The sequence below is a fragment of the Sturnus vulgaris genome, chromosome 21 (genome assembly GCF_052056855.1).
Source record: "Sturnus vulgaris isolate bStuVul1 chromosome 21, bStuVul1.hap1, whole genome shotgun sequence".
Taxonomy (NCBI): Eukaryota; Metazoa; Chordata; class Aves; order Passeriformes; family Sturnidae; genus Sturnus; species Sturnus vulgaris.
In genome coordinates, this window is record NC_142263.1 from 10661697 (window position 1) to 10682642 (window position 20946).

At 53.6% G+C, this 20946-nt stretch overlaps 1 protein-coding gene across 9 annotated transcripts in view; it reads left to right on the forward strand.

The window, feature by feature from the left end:
• Nucleotides 1-3296: 3296 nt before the first annotated feature.
• TSPOAP1 (TSPO associated protein 1) overlaps nt 3297-20946 on the forward strand; it is a 66774-nt gene continuing 49124 nt past the window's right edge. For all 9 annotated transcript variants that reach the window (XM_088177190.1, XM_088177185.1, XM_014881501.2 and 6 more), the window contains exons 1-4: nt 3297-3590; nt 15247-15354; nt 16961-17089; nt 19130-19306. In XM_088177190.1, the coding sequence (XP_088033316.1) occupies nt 3312-3590; nt 15247-15354; nt 16961-17089; nt 19130-19306 (693 nt within the window). In that variant the 5' untranslated portion in view covers nt 3297-3311. The remainder of the gene's footprint in view (nt 3591-15246; nt 15355-16960; nt 17090-19129; nt 19307-20946) is intronic.

Below are 20946 nucleotides of genomic sequence, written 5' to 3' on the forward strand. Positions count from 1 at the left end.
TTCATCTGATCTTGTCTGGGGCTGCCCAGGGATCCCATCACCACTGCCCTGCTCAGACACCCTGGGATGGCCCCTGGCTTTGAGGACACTGTGTGTTCTGGATCACACTTGGGTTCCCATTTGCTGCCCACCATGGAGCAGCCCTATCCTTGCTGCTCCCTGAAGGAGAGCACAGGGAGCACCATGCTCTGGATCTCTGTCCCTGCACAACCACTCACAGGCCTGGCTCCCTGGAGACCTTTGGAGGGCAGTGGGAGCTGCTGGAGGGCTCTCCTGGGATCCTTTGTCATCTCCCCACATTTGAGCTGTTGATCTTGAGCTCTCCAATGTCACGTTTTCTCTTCCTTTTCTCTGTATCATCATCTCCTTTCCCTGAGCCTGTGGTTCCCCCTGTCCTGGGGGACTTTCAAGGATCTTTCTTGGTCTCCTTTGCAGGGAGCACAGCCCCACAGCAGATTCCTGGGTGATTTGGAGGACCAAGGGGATGTGGAGCACCCCATCCCTGTAGCCCTCATGAGAACTTAGTGGCTCACACCTCAGGGAGCTCTTGACCCATTGATTCTTCAATACCCCAAATGATTTTCCCTCTCTCTTTTTAAGGAGACTTAATAAGACTTTAAGGACTTATCCAGCTTTTGACTAGCCAAGATGTGAAAGATGATCTCCAGTTTCCCTAGCTCAGGGCTCCAGGAGATTCCTCTCCCTGGGAATGGTATGGGGGGGGACACCCCGTCCTTCACCTCACCTAACTGGGGCTTCACTGAAGGCTGTGGGTGGTCCAGACTTGAGCCTGGGGGATCCTTGGCCCCTCTTTCTCCAGAGCAGCAGGTTCCAGCAGCGCCCTGGAGTCAGGTGGGCCTGGCACAGATGAGTGGGACAAGGGGAATGATGCTCCGGGGACAGTGGTGGCAGGATGTTCCAGATGAGCCAAGCAGAGCCTGTGAGCAGCTCAGGGCAGGGGAAGCACAAAGCCAGCCGGGGTTCTGAGAGGGCCGCCAGCCACACGAGATCTTATCAGGGCACTTTTCTCCTCCCACTGCTGCTGCCTTCTCCTAATGAAACCTGCTTGTTCCGTCTCTGGGGAGCTGAGCAGTGCCTGGGTGTTCTTCCACACTGGTTCAGCACCTGTGGAGCCTGCCTGGTGCCTTGCCAGGGGGAACAGCCATGGGGGGGATCTGAGCAGTGGGAGATGGTAAGGTCTACCCTGACTTGTTCCTGCAGCAGAAGGAGCCACATAAGCTGGTGGTTTGAAGGTGGGACTACCATGACTACCAGAACACATAGGAAGGTGGGACGAATTTTCTGGAATCTTCCGTTTAGTCTGTTGGCTGCATTTTCTGCTCATTGCAAGTTTGGGGCTTCCCCCCACCACACACAAACACCCCTTAGCTCAGAGATCTGGGATTCAGGTGGGATGGCAGAGTCTTGCACGTTATGAGAGATGACTTCTAGCCACACCCAGATGTGAGAGAGACACTGCCAGACCCAGTGATAACTCCCCACACACAGGATCCATCCAAGTGGGTCTTACACCCATGGCAGTCAGCAGTGAATTTACTATCTTGATGATGACTTGTCTGTGCTGCCTGGGCTCAGGCAGATGTGACACACATCTGATGGCATTTTGTTCAAGTGGTGTCACATCTGGATGGGCTGGAGAAGCTGCTCAAAGGAGGTGCCTACAAAGTGGTGTCTGCCCTGCAGGGGCACTGAAGGCCTCCATGATACCTCCCCTGGAGAAGGTGGCCCTAGGCAGGTTCTCCTGGCGGCTCCACAGCCACACAGGGACCAGGAGGTGTGAGATGCCAAATGCCACCCTCACAGCAGGGAGGCACCAGCAGTGGGACCGAGAGCTTTGCCATATACAAAGATGTGAGGAAGCAGAACCTGTCCCAGCTGCTCAGGGGTTTGGGGATCATCAATCCCTCTTGGGTTTGGGGATCGGAAAACCTTGCTCTGCAGTGGGTCAAGCAGAGAGTGGGACTGGGGAGCAGGGCCAGACAGATGTCCCCCAGGTAGCCCAGTGACTTTCTTTGAGCATCACTAACACTGTGCAGCCTGATGTATGATGTGATCTTCATCAAAGCCACAGCACGGCAAGAAAGAGGCAGGGAGAGACAGAGCACACGCCTGCCTGCTCCGTGTGCTCAGGGATGGCAGTGCCTGCGTGGCTGTAGCATTATGCTGCGAACTCCTGTCGCCAAGGGTCACATCAACCACCCTCTCCCTCTCTGCCCTCACCACGCTCTGCCTCTCGTCCCGGCCGTGCTGCAGGTGAGGCTCAGCCCTTTTCAGAAGAGGGTTGTTTCCAGGACGGTGTGTCCGGAAGATACCGAGGTTTAGCTCACATAAAGGAAGGTGTGCGAGCATGCCTGGGAAAGAACCAGGCATCCTAGGGCAGAGCTGAGCATCCCCAGGACAAAATCGGAAATGCCGGGGGCAGAGATGGGGGCATCTTTGCAGTAAATCAGACATCCTGGGGCAGAGACGGGCGTATTTGCAGTCAAACAGGCATCTTGGGGCAGAGCTGAGCATTCTCGAGGCAGAGATAGGCATCCCTGGGGCAGAACCGGGCACCCTGGGGCAGAGCTGAGCATCCCCGGGACAGAACTGAGCATCCCTGGGGCACAGCTGGATATTCTGGGGCCAGAGTCGGGTATCCAGGGCCAGAGCTGAGCAGCCCTGGGGCAGAGCCGAGCAGGGCTCGGGCCGGTGCTGTCCCCAAACCCCCATCCCGGCGGCCTGCGGGGCTCCGAGGCTCCCCGGCCCCGGTGCGGGGGGGATGCGGTGCAGGGGGACGCGGGCTCAGCCTCCCCCGCCGCCGCCGCCGCCGCCTCATCAATAGGCAGCAGACCCCGCTCCCGCAGCGTTGCCGTGGAAACCGGCGGAGCCGCCGCCATTGGAGGCCCGGGGTGCGGCGCAGCCCCCCCGGGGTGCCCGGCCCGGCTCCGTATTGATGACTCGGCAGCGGCTGCGCCGGGGGCTGCCCGGGGCCGCGGCGAGGGGCTGGCAGCTCCCCCGGCCCCTCCGCTACGTCATGGGGCCGGGGGCGGCGGGGGGCTGAGGGCGGCGGGAGCAGCGTCCGCACGGGGAGCCACCGATCCGGGCGGGGACGGAGCCAGCCCCGGTGCGGGACGGAGCCAGCCCCGGTGCGGGGATGTCACCGCTGCGGCCGCCCCCGGTCCCGGCGCGGACGAGCGCGGCCCGGGCTGCTCCCGCCGCCGCTCTGATGCCTTCGGCTTTCCCTTGCCGGCTCCCGACGGCCCGGGCAGTCCTGGCCGGTGCGGAGTGAGCCCAGCCCTGCCCCAGCCATGCAGGAGCCGGAGCGCGGCGTGCCCAGCGCGGCCCCGGGGCAGAGCGGTGCCTCCGCCGCCTCCGCCCGCCCGGACCTGGAGACGCGTGAAGGCGCGGGGGGTGACACGGCCAGCTGCCAGCTGTCCCTGGGGTCGGAGCGGGACGGAGCACCCCAGCCCCAGGAAGAGTCCTCGGGAATCCCCCGCTACCCCCCGCCGGACCCCCAGCGGGTTCACTCCGCACCGGAGCTCGTCAGGCCGCTGCGAGAGATGGACCGGACAGACAGACCCCCCCAGGTAAGGCGGGGGTCGGGCTGTGTTTGCTCATTCTGGGGGAGAGGCGGGAGGATGTCACCTCGGTACGAGATGGGCACGGGGAATTGGGATCGCGGGGCTGCGGCTGAGCCACCCACAAAACCATCCTGGTGGGGCTGGCACCTGCCACAGCCGCTGCCGCACACCCGCAAGAGAGAAGGGAGCTTTTGCTGCCCTTCAGCAGGGATTTCCAGCTGCCTCTGCCCTGGAAGACGTTGGAGCTGGTGCAGGGTCTTGCCGGAGCCCTGACGGGGCCAGCACTGGGCAGAGCCCACTTGGAGCAAGCACAGCCCTGCACCAGCCACAGCTAAGCCATCCGTGCGGCATCGCCCCGTTCCGGCAGCAGCAATGGCTCTGCAGGTAGTGGCAGGGACGTGATTCACTGCCACCCTCTTCCAGAGCATCCCCTCTCCTCTCTGGGGAGCCCTGGAGGGCTTGGGCCACCTCCACTGCAGGAATCGGCCCCTGCAGGCAGCACCCGGGCACCTCGGGGCAATGCAATGCCCGGCCCCTGCAGCATCTCCCTAAAAACAGCCCAAAAGGCTTCCTCAGGGTTTCACCGCCCTGATCTAGATCACAGAAGTTCATCGGCTCACCCTGTTTAGGACAGCTTGCCACCTTTTGCCTTGGGGAACATCAGTCATCTTCCTGGGGTCTCCTGGGATCTTGGGAAGCTCTGTGGTGCTTTAATAACAGGGGAGAAAACGGCTCTTGACCTTTTCATCTTAAGCACAGGGGAGAAGAGCTGACCAGCGCTGGTTGGGGTTTAGCATGGGTGTTTTGAGCAAGGCTGTGCCGTACTGCTGAGCCCAGCTGGAGAGCAGCCTGGAGCAGCCTGCAGGAGAAACGGCACCCCTGGACACCCATCGAGGAAGAGCATGATTTCACTCCAGCACAGTTTGTTAAGGCTCTGTTCTGAAGGGCTGTTTATCGTGATGCTTAGGGAAAGACCACGTTAAACCTTGGTCTGACCCCAGCCCTGGCTGTGCCAGGAGCACCACAGTCAAAACAGGGGACAGCAGAATGGGATGGATTTCTGTTCCCACCCCTCTCTTGTATCTCAGGAGTCCAGTTGGTTCTGCCAGACTTACTGTCTTCAGAAAATCCTGGAATGATTTGGTTTGGAAGAGACCTTACAGACCATCTCATTCCAGCCCCTGCCATGGGCAGGGACACCTTCCACTAGACCAACTTGCCACAAGCCCTGCCCAGTGTGTCCTGGAATGCTTTCCTTTGGAAGAACCAGCTGGCCAGGGAGGGAGTAGGTACTGTGTCCTGGTGGGACCCTGGGTGGGAAGGCTGGGATTGGAAAGAGGGCAGGTGGTTGGTTCAGAGGGGTGTTTGTGGGTGCTCCAGCAGCTGAACTGCACCTGTGGGGTGGGAGCTGTGCACCAGTTCTTGCTGATCCCTGCAGTGGGTCCCCCTCATTGGTCTCTGTGGAGGTGATTGCTGAGCACCTGCCATCTAGTTTGCCTTGGTCCTTGGGCTGCACCGAGTGTTTTCCTGTGATTCTGGAGGGTCCTGGCTGTGTGGGAGCCTTCCCATGGCATTCTGGCAGCACCACGGTAGTACCACCATAGCACCATGTACTGGGGCAGCACGGTGGTGAGATTGGTGGTGCTGTGATGTGCTCTGGTGCCAGGGTGATGGTGCCGTGGAACCGGTGTTACTCTGCTGCACCATGGCAGTGCCACAGTAGCACTGTGATGTCATTGGGGTGGTGCTGCTGGTACCATGGCAGTACCATCCTTAACATTGATGTTGATCTCCAGAAAGGTTACCTTGTGTTTTCCCGGGAAAAAAAAAAAACAAACAGCAGTTTCTTCTGGAGCCAAGTGGCTTTAGGGATATGAAAGGCTTCCAGTTCAGCCCTAGGAGGGAGCTCAGTGCTGCTGTCAGCAGCAGAGCAGGTGCTGGGGTGTGGAGCAACACCCTCCTGGGTGTCAAGGGGGACACCTCAACCTGAGGATAAGGTGCTGTGTTAGGGCTGGGGCCAAGACAGGCTTGCTCAGCTCCCCTCCAAAGCTTGGCTGCTCCTGGCCAGGCTGGGAACACACCCTGCGAGTCATGCTACCAGAGCCAGGCTTCCTTTAGGACATTTGTTCTTGGGATGTCAGAGCTGCATAATGTGAACAGGACAGCTGCCTCCAGGGAGTCCTCTCCTGGTGTGGGGAAGAGCCTCCTGAGGGCTCATCACTGACAGAGGTGATTAAAGATGTTGATTTCATGATGAAGCTCTTGCTGTGTGTCCCAGCCTTTGCCACCACTGCTCAGCCATTCCCTCTGGGACAGGCTGTGGAGAGGCATTAAGACTGTCTGTAGGTCAAGTTAATCTTGGCGTTCTTGCCTGGGTCTCTCCTGAGTGCAGTGTGGAGAGCTGTTGCCCTTCTTCCATCTGGGAGCTGGCAGAGGACCTCTGGAGTTAGGGAGGTGGGACAAGGGGGACACACCTGGAGCCTGCCTTCCAGCCCCTGCCCCCAGAAGGCTCCAGAGATGGAAGAGGCTGATCATGTCCTGACCATGCAGGAGTTGAATATCTCCAGGGACTGGGATCCCACCAGAGGAATGCTCTCTATAGCCTGGTGGGAATTTTCCTTGTGATTTGTGCCCATGTCTCTCCATCCATTTGTTACGTGTCCCTACATCCTGCAAGGCACTGCAGTCTTGCCCAGCTTCTCAGCAGATCAGTGTGTCCCACCATGGCCCCACTGGATAATGCTCTCTGGGGGCTGTCACAAGTGTATCCTTCCTCCTGGGCCTTTGGAATTTTTCTGGTCCTGCTTCCCAAAATTTCTGTGTGGACATGAGACATAAGAAATTACTTTTCTGCTGAGATTCTCCAGGCACTGCAGGGGTAGGATCCCAATCCAAATAATGAATATCAGAGAAGCAGAAAAACATTGTCTGTGTAGGAAGAATGGAGTTAAAGTGGCACAGATACAGTCTGTCTGGAAATTGGAAAGTTCCCAGAATGCTGTCAGATGGATTTTAGAGCACTTCCCACAAGAGTTCAGTTGCCTGCATCTCCCAGGGTATGCTGCTCCAGAGGGATCTGCTTTGGCCCTGGAAAACTCAGGGTAGTTTGGGAGTGGGTTGCTGAAGGGAAAGCTCCCTCCTGGTGCCCTACATTGGCAAGGGAAGAGGATCAAGGTCGTTCACTTTCTGTATATTCCCTGCATCCTTCCCTTCCAGGATTACTCATCTCCCCAAGCTCCCCAGATCACTCATGGAAGGGATGAGCTCAGCAGCTGACCATTCCCTGTTCCCATCCCAGAACCACACAGGCAAGGGGCACAGTTAGGGTGTTCTGAGCTGGTTTTCGTGACTTCTTCTCAATCACAAGAGGTTGCTTTGGATCTGAATTTCTTAAAATCCAAGCCTCAGCTTCCCTTGAGGTCATGTGGAGCTGAAATCCATAAACCCAACTGAAAAAGCTTAAATCAAGGAGCCCTCCAGTGAGAAGGAATTTAAATAGCCACAAACCTCCCCCGTTGGTCCCAGTGAGGCTTAATAAAACAAAGCAGAGAGACAGGAAGAATTATAAAATGCTGATAAATATCCTCCATGTCAAGTGCTCAGGCCAAGCTGCATTTAATGATAAGTTCAGTGCCTTTTGCAGGAATTTGTGGTCTTTCCAGAGCTTCAAAATTTCCATTGGCAAAGCTTGAAAGCTGTTCATTTAGTGTCTGAGGGTATGTAGAGCTGCACCCTTGACTGCAAAGGATAGGTCAGCAGAATGAAAGATGGCAGTAGGACAGGGAGACCTTGGGCAATGGAGCCAGTTCTTGCCATTTCCTGCAATCTCAATTAGAAGATTGTATTCCATCATGCTCAAAATCTGAGTAAATTAATTTTCCTTGGTTTGGCAGTGCTCAGCCTCATGCAAATGCCTTAGTACTGCTTGCTGCAGTACTGTGGATGCATGGCCACCTCAGGCAGCTGTCTGCCAGGAGGAGCCAGTGCCTCTATTTGTAGGAGTGAATGGAAAACAAGGCAAAGTGAGACTAGGAAGGAGAAGGTGATGCTCATATCCTCATTTTAGCTCCTTTTCTGATTAAATTCACACCTTTCTGTGCAAAGACATGTCCAAATGGCTCGGCCAGGTCACTTGTGTGGGACATGGAGGGTGAGGGACACCAAACATTGCCTCCTTCTTGGCTCCTCTGGGCTGGTGGGATTTGGGACAGGGCTGTCACACTGTGTTGTGTTGGCCATTGCCAGACCATGACCAAGATGAGCAAGACCACTGATCCCAACCTAGAATCACAAAATCCCAAACTGGTTTGGGTTGAAGGGACTTTAAAGCTCATCCCATTCCACCCCTACCATGGCAGGGACACCTTCCACTGTCCCAGGCCGCTCCAAGCCCCAATGCCCAGCCTGGCCTTGGGCACTGCCAGGGATCCAGGGGCAGCCACAGCTGCTCTGGGCACCCTGTGCCAGGGCCTGCCCACCCTCACAGGGAAGGATTCCTTCCTATCTAATCATACCATAGCCTAGGCAACTAGAACAGGTTTTTAGCTAATGGGACCCAAAATAAAAGGTGTCCTTGAGCCCTGGGAAGCTGCCAGAGATTTGGAAAACAGAAAGAAGTGGGTGAGAAACTGCAGTCCAGATTTCTGGACAAAAACTGACTTGTACATACGAAATCTGCCCCTCAGGTCCCTGATGTACTCTGCTAGGTGGAAGAGCAAGTATACCTCTTCAGAACTGGACATGGTGAGGAATTGAGTATTTCCACTTAATCAAAGCACATCTGTGATCATGGATGTTGCTGCTGAGGCCCTGTGGTGAGAAGGAGAGTTAGTGTTGACTTTGCAAGCCATGATCCTCTTAGAGGGCTGTGGCTCTTCTTTATGGGCAGGGGATTTACTGAGCTGCAGCTCAGTGGCTTCCCAGGGTGAAGGCAGAAGTCTCATGCCTTTCTTGGGAGTGTTTTTTTTGGATTAGAGTTTCTGTTACAGGGAAGATGAGATATCAGAGAACAATCATCACTACTCCAGCCATCAAATACAAAACCTGGAAAGAATTAAATTTTATCATTCTTCACCAGGAGTTTTGGGGCTTCTTGCATGTTCACAAAATAGAATTATCTGACACGTGGCATCCAGAAAGAGTCCAAATGCTCCACAAAGACCTCAGGGTGCTCTGGGCCTGAGCCTGCAGTGCTGGGAGCTGCAGACTGACCTCTGCTTGGAGATAAGAAACAAAAAGCTCCAAAAATGTCTTATAGTAAGCCAATACACATTCTAGCTCAAATGATTTGCAATGTGCATGAGTACACACCAGCAGAGGTTGCGAAGTCTTTCTGTGTTTGCACTGAAATTTTTCACGCATTGCTTCCCACATCTTCTACATTTTGCATTTTTTTAAATATAGTGGAAATACTGTTGCATGAGCTACTTCTCTGCAGATTCAATGATTTGTTCAGCAGCAACCAGAAAATTCTGCAGTGGGGGGAAAAGACAGCTTAGCTGTTGTGGATTGAGGATGTTACAGCCTGAGCAAGTTTTATGGTGCACAGCCTGTCTTCCACACGTTCCCCAGGTGGGCAGCGACGTCCCCTGAGTGCAATGGGGATGAGCACAGTCCTGTTTTACCAAGAGTGGAGCTTGGCCAAATCTTTTTGGAAGGTGGTAAGAGACAAGGGAGATACTTGTATACCAGTGTTCAAAGGGCAGTTGGTAGAACAGGCATTTTACCTTTTTTTCGCCTTACAAAATGCAGATATCTTTCTCATAAGGTGTGTAGGGGGCAAAAAACCCCGCAGGGGACACAGGGGTGGCCAGGGGTCACATAGTGGCCCAAGAGAAGGAGGGTGATGTTCCTGTACTTGAGGAGTGTTGCACAACCTGGTGCTGCTGCACATTATCTGATGGATCAGCTGCAGTTTGTGGCCGCACACAACCTGGGATTGCAAAACACTTTGTGCTTAACACCAACCTGGGATTGCAAAACACTTTGTGCTTAACACGGAGAGAGCTGGGTCACAGTTGGGGAAAGCCTGTCCAGGGCCACACAGACCTTGTCGTGCCTCTGCTCCAGGTGGGTCATGGCCATCTGGAAGCAGGGACACGTCTCCATAGCCCACTGGAGAGCAGGGCCACGAGCAAACTGGCCAAACAAAAGAACTGGTGATAGCATGAGTGTTCAACCAGATGAGAACCTGCACCCTGAGCAGCACCTATCCCCTGCCAGAGTCCCTCATGGCTTCTCCAAACCCTCCATTCCTCACAATTCCCTGCCCTATTTTCTGTCTGATGGTGAAGGATGAAGAATCACATGTATAGCACCTCAGGAGCATTTCTGAGCCACCTTCCTAGCAGCCATGAGGTATTTCAGTGTCATTTTCTCTCATCTCCTTGCAAATCCTCCTGTCTTGTGGATTTGCTGTCAAAGGTGAGGAATTGTGCCACATTGCACCCTGGACCCAGCTGCAGCCTTGGATTTTGGAGAGCTGATCCACTGCCTTGGGAGTTTATTTTCCACTCAAATTCCTCCCTGTCTCAGTTTTGCAGGAACATTAATTTCTCCCTGTTTGGGAGGCTGGAGAAGCTGAGCTCATCAAAGGACAGTGAGCCAGGGCCATCAGGGCTACTGAGCTGATTCTTCTCCTCCTGGAATCGCTGGGTTTGTGTTCCTGGGATTCATAATGGTGCTTCCATGGAGGGTTTAAAGATAGAGAGGACCTGGTTTTGCAATACTCCAATTTTAGCTGCATCTCATTTTAAACACCCAGTCGGGAGCATATGAAGAACTGGCAGTGGTCAGAGGGTGTGCAGGAGAGGATGCCTGGGGAAATGCAGAGAAAACAGCAAATGTATAGTGACTACTCCCACGAATATTCCCTCAATATCTTCCAATTCATGGCTCCAGCACTCCTCATGCTGGAGGCAGGATTTTTGAAGTTAATAGTCTTGGATGGATGTTTTCTTCCGTGAATTTGTTACATGGGGTGATAAAAATCAGATAAATGAGGAAATGACATAAATATGGGCAAGTAGTGGGCTGGAAGAGGAATGAGTAGCAGGAGAAAATGCTGACTGATGGAAAGGGGAGTTGGCAACACACAGGGCTGTGGGGAAGTGCCCTAAAGGCAGGGGCACAACAGAGATGTTTGTGTCTGAAACCAGGAACGGCACAAAATGCAGGAAGGAAGCAGGACAAGCACACTGGGACACGCTGCGTGTCAGAGGAGTGGCAGGATAACAAAGCTTCATCCCAAGCATCCCAGGTCTCCTTCTTCTCCCATACCTTTGGCAGCACTGTCCCTGTTCCCTGGGTGGGGATGTGCTGGCTGCTCGCTGTGCCTGCAGCGGCAGCACTGGGGCTTGCTCTGCTCACTGACCGAACAGGAGGTGAGGCTATTTTTGTCTTGCTTTTGACATGCAGTGAGGACACTGCAGAAGAGCAGCCTATGGAAAATAACTTTGTCCTGTGAGGTGGCTGATTCCCTTGAAACTGTCTGGAAGAGGAGAAAATGGATTGGCAATGACAGGCTTCATTTCCAAGTGAAGAGGATTGAGAAGTTAAGGGAACTAATTACTAAAGTCAGGTGGAATGAACAGCTAAAGGGCTTTGACATGGTGGAGGCCTGGGGACAATTATTTCAAATGAAGAAGAGGTAGTGGATTTAATATATCCAAGATAGCAGGAGAGCTGGGATAGCTTCACCTGGGAAATCACTCTGCAAGGTGTCTGCAGAGGGCTGTTGTGTTCAGAGATGGCTCCTGCAAAGCAAACCCAGGAACTGGACCCTGGATCAGCTGCAGATGGAGAAGTCAGGGCATCTTGAAATTGTCAGTGATTTATACACCTTCAAATTATGTGTAGTTTCTACACCCTCAAATTAGGTTTGTTTTCAAATCATCTGTGTGCCCGCCTGTTTCCAAAGGCCACCTGAGACCTACTGCTCATGGGGTCACCTGGTAAATTCCTCCTGCCTGTCTGGCTTTCAGCAGGGATTTCAAAGCAAGGGTGGGTTTAGACTTTGGCTGTTCCCCGCGATGGCTGGGGGAGCCCTGGCCGGTGGGTTCCAGGCTGTGGTGCAGTGCTGCCTGATTTACTGCCCCCCGATGGCTTCCTGCAAGTTTTCTGCAGGACTTTAAGGACTGTGCTGGATGCTGGGTGCTCCAGAGGGATTTTGCTTGCATGACCCATTTAGCAGCCTGGCTGGGCACCTCTCCCTGCAAAAAAGCTGTTACAGCTCTCGAGTGCATTTGAAGCTTTCAGGTGAAAAAGCAGCAGTTTTCTGGCAGCTGCCATGCTGAAGCTTTTTCTTTCTTTGTTGTTCTCAATGCATCTTGGAGAAACTTTGGGCTCTACCTGCCAAAAGGCACGACAGATGAAATAGAGGCTTCAAAGCCATGTGCCTGCTGCTCTCCTCCCTCAGCATCCCTGCTGTTCTGCTCCTGCCTTCCTCTCATTTTAGAAACTTTCCCCGTGGCAAAAGACCACGTCACTTGCATTAATTTTTAGGTTAATATTTTAGTGGCCAAGGATGCTCCTGATCTGGGGAATGTGGCTGCCTGGAGACCCTCTCTGCTGCCCCGTGGTGTCAGCTCTGCCTTGACTCATGGAAAACCTTCCTAACCAATGAATGCATTTGGATTCCAGCTCCTGCTGACATTTCTGTATGTCTTCATCTGGATGAGTCACTTTGGGGGGAGCCTCTGTGCCTCTCCTCCCTAATGACTTCTTCCAGCTCTCCATGAAAAACACCGTGAGAACCCTGAGTGCAGCCAACAGCGAGGTTGCACCGTGCAGCGCAGGATCCTTAGGAAACTGCAGAGCGGTTGATAAATTAAAAGCCATTTCATTATAGGAAATGAATGTTTAATGAGCGTGGGATGACGTCTAGACAGCCCTTTGGTTCCAGGCTCGCCGTGGTCTTGGAGGAGGGCTCAGCTAACGCAGCCAGCACTGTCTCAGAGCCAACGGGAAGGTTTGGCAAAGCTTTCGTGGCAGTGAGGTCCCGGTGTGGGACAGACGTCCTGGCACAGCAGGGATCTCCTGCCTCCACGTCTTCTCGCTGCTGCTGTCCCTTGTGTCTCTCTGGGCAAAGCCCCAAGGAGCTGCGGCCACAGAGGGACATGCTGGCATAGGAGAGGCTTGGCCCCGTGCCTGGCCCCAGCCTGGAGCACATAGCCACACTCTCCTGCTCCATGGCACCTTGCCTGGGGAAGTTGCAACATCCACGGAATGGGAAGGGACATGCCAGCCTTTGCCATGTCATGGGCTCTGGAGTAGTGACACGAAACCTGGGCTGAGCTGAGGACAGCCTGGCCTGGTGGGGGTGAGGGGTTATGAACCTTTGTATCCTGCCCTGACGAAATGGGTCTGGCTACAGAAATGGGGTTTCAAATGCAGAAATTTGAATGTAGGTCCCCAAAATATCCCCAGGCCATGCTGGAGGTGCTGACTGTCCCCTACTGAAACCCCATGCTGCTGATGTCAGAAGTCCCGGCTGGCTGGTGGCGGGGGCAGGAACACAGAAGCTCTCCTGCTCCCATCCCAGTGCAGGGGCTGCTGGCTCACGGTACTCACCCTGTCTCACCCAGGGCAACCGCAGACAAGAATTTTGAGGCCTCTTCGCAGTGGCAAGGAGATGGAAATAATACACTTTGACTTCATCACAGGGCTGCCTGTTTGGCTCTGGGAGTGGCAACAGGGAAACATCCTGAGGTGCTGCCATACACAGGAGATGCTGGTGGGACCCCACTCTCCATGAACCTGCCTTGCTTTGTCCCCTCTGTCACCTGCAGTGTCCCCTATGTGGATTCCCAGGCTGAGAAAGTGCTTTGCTGTTCCTGGAGCTGGTGACAGGGAAATGGTCTCCAGGACACCTCCCTGTCCCTGTAAAGCTGCAGGGATGGGACTGATGCAGCAGGAGCTGGTACTGGGCACAGAGCTGTGCACATGGCTCCCAGGGGAGCTTCTTGGCATCCCTGTGATGCTGAGTTCAGGGATTTCCTTTGTTCCTGGGCCTACCCTGACCATCCCTGGGAGCGGCCCTAAGTTGCTGGAGAGCAGGAGAGGGCACCCAGGTGCTGCAGTGTGATGTCCCCAGGAACGGTGGCCTGGAGTGCCTAGGAGAGAAGAAAATAGAGGAAGATATAATCTTGCTTTCCCACGTGTGGGTAGCAGTCTCCTTCTAGGGGACATATTTCACTCCAGCTTTCACAAACTGGGATTTCTGTGGGGAGGGTGGGCATCTACAAACCACTCTGCCAAAGGCCTGTCAGCTCATGGCACACCTATCCTGGTGTCTCAAGGAATTGATGGAGCTGGGAACACCACGTGAGACTGATGGGAAGGGCTGGGTGTCATCTTCTGATTATTTGTTTTGTTTGTTTGTTGGTTGTTTTTGTTATTGTGGTTGTTTTCAACCTCCTTCAGCTGTATTCCCCCCCCCGCTTTGTCAATGCATTTCCATAGAGGTGTGAGAGGTTGGGAGAGCCATGGGCATGTCACCACGCTTGAGAATTCAGTGGGAGGGGACTTTGTGGCACTGGTCTCCTGCCCTATCTTTACAATAGACATGATGGAGAAACCAGAATTGTTCAAAAGTATAGTGAGAACTCCTAGAGCTGAACTCCTGTCTAAGCTCTTGCTACCCAGAAAGCTTGGGCAGCATTCCTTTGGGAGTGAGGGATGCTTCCCCCGTGGCTTTGGCTGGAAAATTGCAGGGCAGAGCTGTGCACACCAGGAAGGTTGCAGCCATTCAGCAGAGACTTGCTGGGCTCTGGGAGTGGGTCCTGCAAGACCTGCCTGGCTGCTGGGAAAACATGTGGCTGGATCTTCCTGAGGCACTGCCATATGGCAGCTGTGAAGCAACAGCTCAGCTCCGAGCTTTGCTAACACCCAGAAATCCTTGCTGGGAGCCGCTCCGGTGGCAAGCCTGTGCTGAGCTGCTCTCGGCAGGAAGCAACAACCGCAAAACTCTATATACAGCTCCCGGCAGAGCTGCTGCTGCTGCTGCTTTTGAGGTGCCAAAATGAAGGTGGTGTTTGCAAAGAATCTTGCATGTCACCTTCCGGAGCCACAGACACAGAGAGGAAGATCTGGGGTCTGGCTCCTGGGCACTCTCCTGAGTCACACTAGTGCTGGTGAGGGGAAGAGGGCAAGGAAGTCTGGTTGCCTCCAAAGCCATGTGGTGCTGGAAGCCACTGGGTCCCTTAGCTGTGAGGAGCAGCACACATGTCTGGAGTGTCAGGGGTTGTATTCTTCCTGCTTGGGTCTTGCTGGCTCTGCCCGTGCTTCACCTGAGCCGGTTTGGATAGTGCCATGGCTCAGGACAACTGAAGGGTCTGGGCTTTTTCCCTGGGTGAAAGTTGAAAGAATTCTGAAAGCTATGGAGATGGCAGTTGTCACCCTCAGGGCGACCTCAAAGGCCAGTTATCCCCCACTGGACATGCAGCCCCTTGCCTCCTCCTGAAACCAGCCCCCACATCCCACCCTTTGCCACCAGCACCCTGACCCTGCCAAGCACTGGCACAGGGAGGCTGAGCTCATTATGGGGCTGGGGCTGATGTGCGGCTGTGGCCCCTCTGCCACTGCCCCTGGTGAATCCCTGTGGTCTGCAGGACGTGCCTCAGGTGGGTGAAGCCCTGCCTTGCCTCTCTGTGCTATTTTGCAGAGTGGGGCTGACTACAGCTTCCTTGTGAGCCAGAACACAAAGCTCCTGAGTGCGCTGGAGGACCTGCGACACCGCTGCTCCAGCCTGGCTGAGGAGAACAGCTTGCTGGTGAGCAGGAGATGCTGCCATGGGATGCTCTGTGGGGAGGGAGTTCTGGACACAGAGAGCTGCTGTCTGCTGCCAGCTCTAAGAGGTCACAGAATCACAAAACATGCTGAGTGGGAAGGCGTCCACGAGGATAATCGAGTCCAAGTTGTGGCCCTGCACAGAACCATCCCCAAGAGTCACACCATGTGCAGGACTATTGTCCAAATGCTCTTGAGCTCATGGGATAATTGGGCAGGGCCAGAGGACAGAGGACGACTGTGCGCTTTGGGTCCCCTGGGTGCCTTCACGCTGCAGCCGTCAGCTGGAGCTGGACCCTTCCCCGCAGTGCAGAGCAGGGCTGGGCAGGGGACGGGAAGTCACTCTTGTTTCCTCTTTAACTGGAAAAGCAGAAACACTGATTCACTCAGCCTTGGCTCTGGGTTACAGTGCAGCACTGCCTCCTGCTCCCATGAGAGACCAGCACCAAGATCCTCCCCAGCTGCATGCCAAAGCCAAGCCAGGCTGCCACAGCCTGGGCCCTCTGCCTTCTGCCTCCTCCCTCATCCCTGACTCCCCAGGTGAGCAGCCAGGACTCTCAGGAAAGAGGGGATATTCCCCTCCTGAATCCTCCCTGGAGAGCATCATCCCTTACCCAGCCCTGCAGTGTTGGGGTGCAGCCCAGCCATTCTGGGCATATTTGATTGCTCAGCATTTCAGATTTATATCTCCCCATTCAAAACGCTTATTTTAGGTCTTTTTTATGCACTAAAAGCATAAATTCAGCATGACCTGTACCCTGAGGGGTTACCCCTTATCAGTCATCTGGATTTTAGTGAAGCACAAGCTTGTGTGTTAAATTTGACTCTCAAAAATCAGGCTCAGCCTTCCAGCCCAGGTGCCCATAGTGCACTTTCACAGGGGGAGGGAGGGAAATAATTGTGAGGATCAGTCGACCTGACATTTCTGCTGATGTGAAAAGACAGCACAACACATCTGGGTTCGACCTTGGGAGAAGGAGCCATTGGCAAGTGGCAGTTTATTAGAACAGACAGATAACAAATAAAAGGAGATTAAGAGTGAACAGAATCAATAGGAAGAAAAAAGAAATTTGCTTTGCAAATATCATAAAGTCCTTTGTTGCCTTCTCCTGCTCATGCTTTGGTGTCAGGACAGAAAGGACACGATAAGCTTGCTGTGGTGGTGCAGTACAAATCCTCAGGGATGTGTTGAGTACTGTAATCCTGGGGAAATAAACTGGGAAGGCTGGAAGAGAAAGCCCAAAGGGTGAGTGGCCAGGATACCCTGATGGTGGAGACATGTTGAGTCCTAGCAGAGCCTGCAGCAGGGAGGTTGTGGATGGAGATGGACCATGTGGGATGGTCTGGGGTGGGGTGAGGGGCATTTTATGGCAACTGAGAGGTCAGATTAACAAAAACACCAGGAAAACACAGGTTTCAGGCACTGGAGAGGCAACACAGATTGGTATTCAATAGTTGGGATAGTTCTAGGAGAACCGGCCAAGCCCTGGCTGGGAAAAGGCCTGTGTGCCCTATGTAGGTCTGGTAGAGGCAGCGATGTTGGCTCCTGAGCAAAGGCTTCACCTCTAACTTCTCCTTCTGCTCTCCAGCGCAGGAGCTGCTTCCCGCAGACAGAGGAGAAGGTGAAGCACCTGAAGAGGAAGAACGCGGAGCTGGCGGTGATTGCCAAGCGCCTGGAGGAGAGAGCCCGGAAGCTCCAGGAGGCAAACCTCAAAGTGGTGGGTGCCAGGACCTGCTGCAGCTGGGGAGCTGGGCTGGGAGAGCGCCTCACCACCAGGACCTTTGGTTTTCTGCTTCCATCGAGCTAGAAAGACCTTTCCTTTCCCTTTTTCTTGAACCTACAGCAAACATGCTTTGCATGTCATAGCAGAGCAAGAATCACCAACCCCAGCCATCATCAGCTTCTCTACTCCTCTTGGGGGCTGGTTTGAGGAATTTCTTCCTGCTTGGTTTCTTACTGTAAGGTCATAGTTTAAAGTAATTAACTCAGCTTTCTTTGGGCAAGTCATGAAAATAATTCATCTGACTTCATCAAAAAGAAACAGGAAGGATTTGAATAAGAAAAGGAGTGTGGTGAAGCAAAACAGGAAGGGGTGAGAGGCAGCTCTGTCCCATCCACACCTCACTGGAAATGCTGTGCAAAGCCACAGGGCTACTGCCTTTCCCAACCCAACAGCAGCTTGTTGTGAACCCTGGAGTGTGTGACATGGTGCAGCAGCAATGAGAGGTGGCTGTAGGGTGTGGGATCTTGGGCACAACTTCCTGAAGGAAAGCAGGGATTGTGATGGGTAATTCAAGCCATTTAGGGTAGAAAGGAGGAAGTGAAAGCTGTGCTGGAGAGAAGGTAAGGGGATTTCCTGGCATTACTGCCCTCTCTGTCCCCAGGCACTGTGTTGCCCGTCTGTCACGAGATTTTGTTACTTGCAGGGCAACAGATGGACTTGTCAGATACTATGTTAAGAGAAACCATTTGACATACTATGCAGACCCTCCAGCAACTCTACAAATACTGTTTTATTTGTTTCCCCAGTGAAACTTTGGGGTAGGGACAGTTTAGGGCCTGTGCAAGTCCTGGAGAACTGACTTGCTGGGTTCCTGCGCTGGCCCAGTTGTCCTGACAGCAGCAACTGCTGGGATGGCTGAGCCTTGTGGAGGGTGGGCTGGAGGCAGGACCGGAGAAAGGGACCTGAGGAGCCAGGGTTAATTTGGCACCAGGTCCCCTCAGTGCTTGCTACTCAGGTCGTGTGGAGCCAGGGCCACACAGCTTCTGCATGTGCATGAGATGCTTGGGAAGACCTGGGGAAGAAAATTTCGCACAGAGGATTCCATGTGCCTGATCTGGCAGCAGGGGATCCCCTTCCCAGACTGTCAGGCTTTGTGCAGATGAAAATAGCTGGGCAGAGAGAGGCAGGGTTGGATAAACCCAGGGACTGGATGTATCATCACTGCCCATAGGGCTGGGGTAAACAGAGAGTTTGAGCTGCCCCTTCATCCATCTGTGGTGCTGATACCCAGAGGGAGAGCCAACTCCAGGCATGGGGACATCCCAGGGACACTGTCCCAGGCAGCCTCAGTTCCTGCCTGGGCAGAGCCTGTACTGAGCCAGCTGCCTGTTCCTGCCTGCCCCACTCCCTAAGCACACTGCCATCCCCACCTTACGCTTTCCTCCATCCTAGGGAGCATGTGAACCCAAACTGCTTTTCTTCCAGTCCTGTTTTTTTTCCCCAGTCTTCCCTGCCTGTGCTGGACCTGGCTCTCCTTAGCCTCTGCCTTTCTCTCTATCTTCTGCCCATCCATGCTGAGGCTCTTTCCTGCTAGAAACCCATGGAATCTCTGTTTCTCTTACTGGCCACCTCTATCCCTGATCCCATGCTCTATTTGATCCCATGCTCATCTTTCCTGCCATTCTCCCCTCCTCTCTGCTGCCTTCTTTTGTCTTTTTTACCTCATCCTGTTTTTCTCTCCTTCCCCTCCCCACTTCTGCCCCGCCTGCAGCCCCTGTGCTGGCTGTACCTATTGAGTACCTTGTCCTTCCCTCTTTGAACCTCTTTTTGAGCCACTTTTCCATCCAGCCTTTCCTCTTCTACTTTTCTGTAGGCCTGTCCTGCTCCTCTGTCTGTTTGTCTGTCCTTTGCGGTCAGGCTGCATTTTTGACAGTGCTCCCTGTGCTGGGTGATGGGGTGGTGGTTGTTGAACACCAACGGGTGATGGGGTGGTGGTTATCCCACATCAACACACCTCACTGCTCTCTGGTGTAGGTAACTGCTCCAGTGCCTCTGAAGGGCTCCAGCCTGGAACTGTGCAAAAAAGCATTTGCCCACCAGCGTGCCAAGGACCTGACAGAGCAAGCCAGTGCTCTCCTGGCAAAAGACAAGCAGATTGAAGCTCTTCAGCAGGAATGCCGGGAACTGCAGGCTAAACTCTTGGCAGGGAAGGTGAGATGGTTTGTGGGACATCAATCCAGGGCTGGGGACAAGCACGACAGTGGTGATGGGAACCAGACTCTGGGAAGTGGTGTGAGGGGAATTATTCTCAAGCGGAGGTTGAAATAGGGGAGGGGATTTGATGTGTGAGCTGAATAGGGACACTTGGGGGAGTGTGTGGTGGAGACTGTCCAGTTCTCTCCAGAAGAGTGTGTTGCGGGACACCCTGCTTGTCCCTCCACCAATTCATGGATCTGAGCTGCCATTTCCAGCAGTGACTAAAACTCCTTCCCTGGAAACCCCTGAGAGGCCACAGACACAGGGTGACTTTCCAAAGGGCTGAGCTGCAAGCTCAGATGTAGAAGATGTAGAAGCAGGGCCTCCTTTTAAAGTGCTTCTTTGAGAAGCCAATCACTACATTTCCAAAAACCAGTCTAGATCCCCAGCTTTGAGCTGCAGCTTTCTGAGGAGTCACAGCCATCATGAAACTGGGGATAACTCAGTGCCTCCTGATATGTTTATGACAAAGGCTACAAATCACCAGGCAGGGCTGGGTCTTAATGAAACCATCCCCAGTGCTGGTGTCTGCTCCTGGGCTGGTGATCTGCATTCCCCTCAGTACCAGCACAGGCTATACTAATAAAAATGGTGGGATAAAGTGGTAATTCAGCTCATCCTGAGATCTAGGACTGGTCAGATGTATTGTTCCTGCAGAGCTCTTCTCTGTGATGGCTCTGAAAGGAGTCTCTGCAGATAACTGGGGCTGGGTGAGATGGTTCCCACTAAAGGTGACTAAAGCAACATGTTCCAGGCATCTTAGTTGCATCCTTGATTCCCAGACGGGATGTTTGCAGTTTAGGTCAGTTCAAATCTCCAGAGGATCTCAGTAACACTTGGGCCCATGATGATTTTCCCGTTTTGCTAATGCAAATGTGGTCAAGTGCCACCCTACCTCCCTGCTCCCAGCTGAGCTGAACACTTGCACTTCTACCTGTCCTACTTATGTGGTATTTAGGTGACAAATACTTCCTCACTGAAAACAGCTTTATTTTTGTCCCTGACCCTCACATATGTTCAGTTTAACTACATGTTTGAAGGTGGATTCTCAGTCTTTCCCTAATGTAGATCTAGTCAAGATTAGAACAATGGGGTGTACTTGGTGTTTGTACAGAGCTGCCCCATTGATCTTTCCTGGCATTAAACCACAGGACAAACTTATACAGGTCTTTCTGTGCTCTACAGTGTCACCAAGAAGTTTCCTTCCTATTTCTTTGATTTCTCACCTCAGGCCCCCACAGAAAGGGGAACAGACCCTTTTGAAAGCACTCTGATTTTCCTACTAGAGTGTGCTGGGCGACCTGAACTTGCTAGGGACAGGAGTGACAGATTGCAAAGGAATGCGACAGAAGTGGGTGAGCAAGATTCATTCCTGGCCAAGAAAAGGCACAGGAGTGCAACCCCCAGGGCTGACAAATTCAGTAACTGCCTTCCTAGGCTGACCTGTGTGACCTGGGTGACTACCCTGTTCCAGAAGGTGACCCTGCTTGTGCCACCAGCAACTGGGACATTGATACCTGAGCAGGGAATCCACAGAAAAGAGAGCAATATAGATCATTCTGTCTGATCTTGTTTTTCCCATTTCTCTTCCAAGC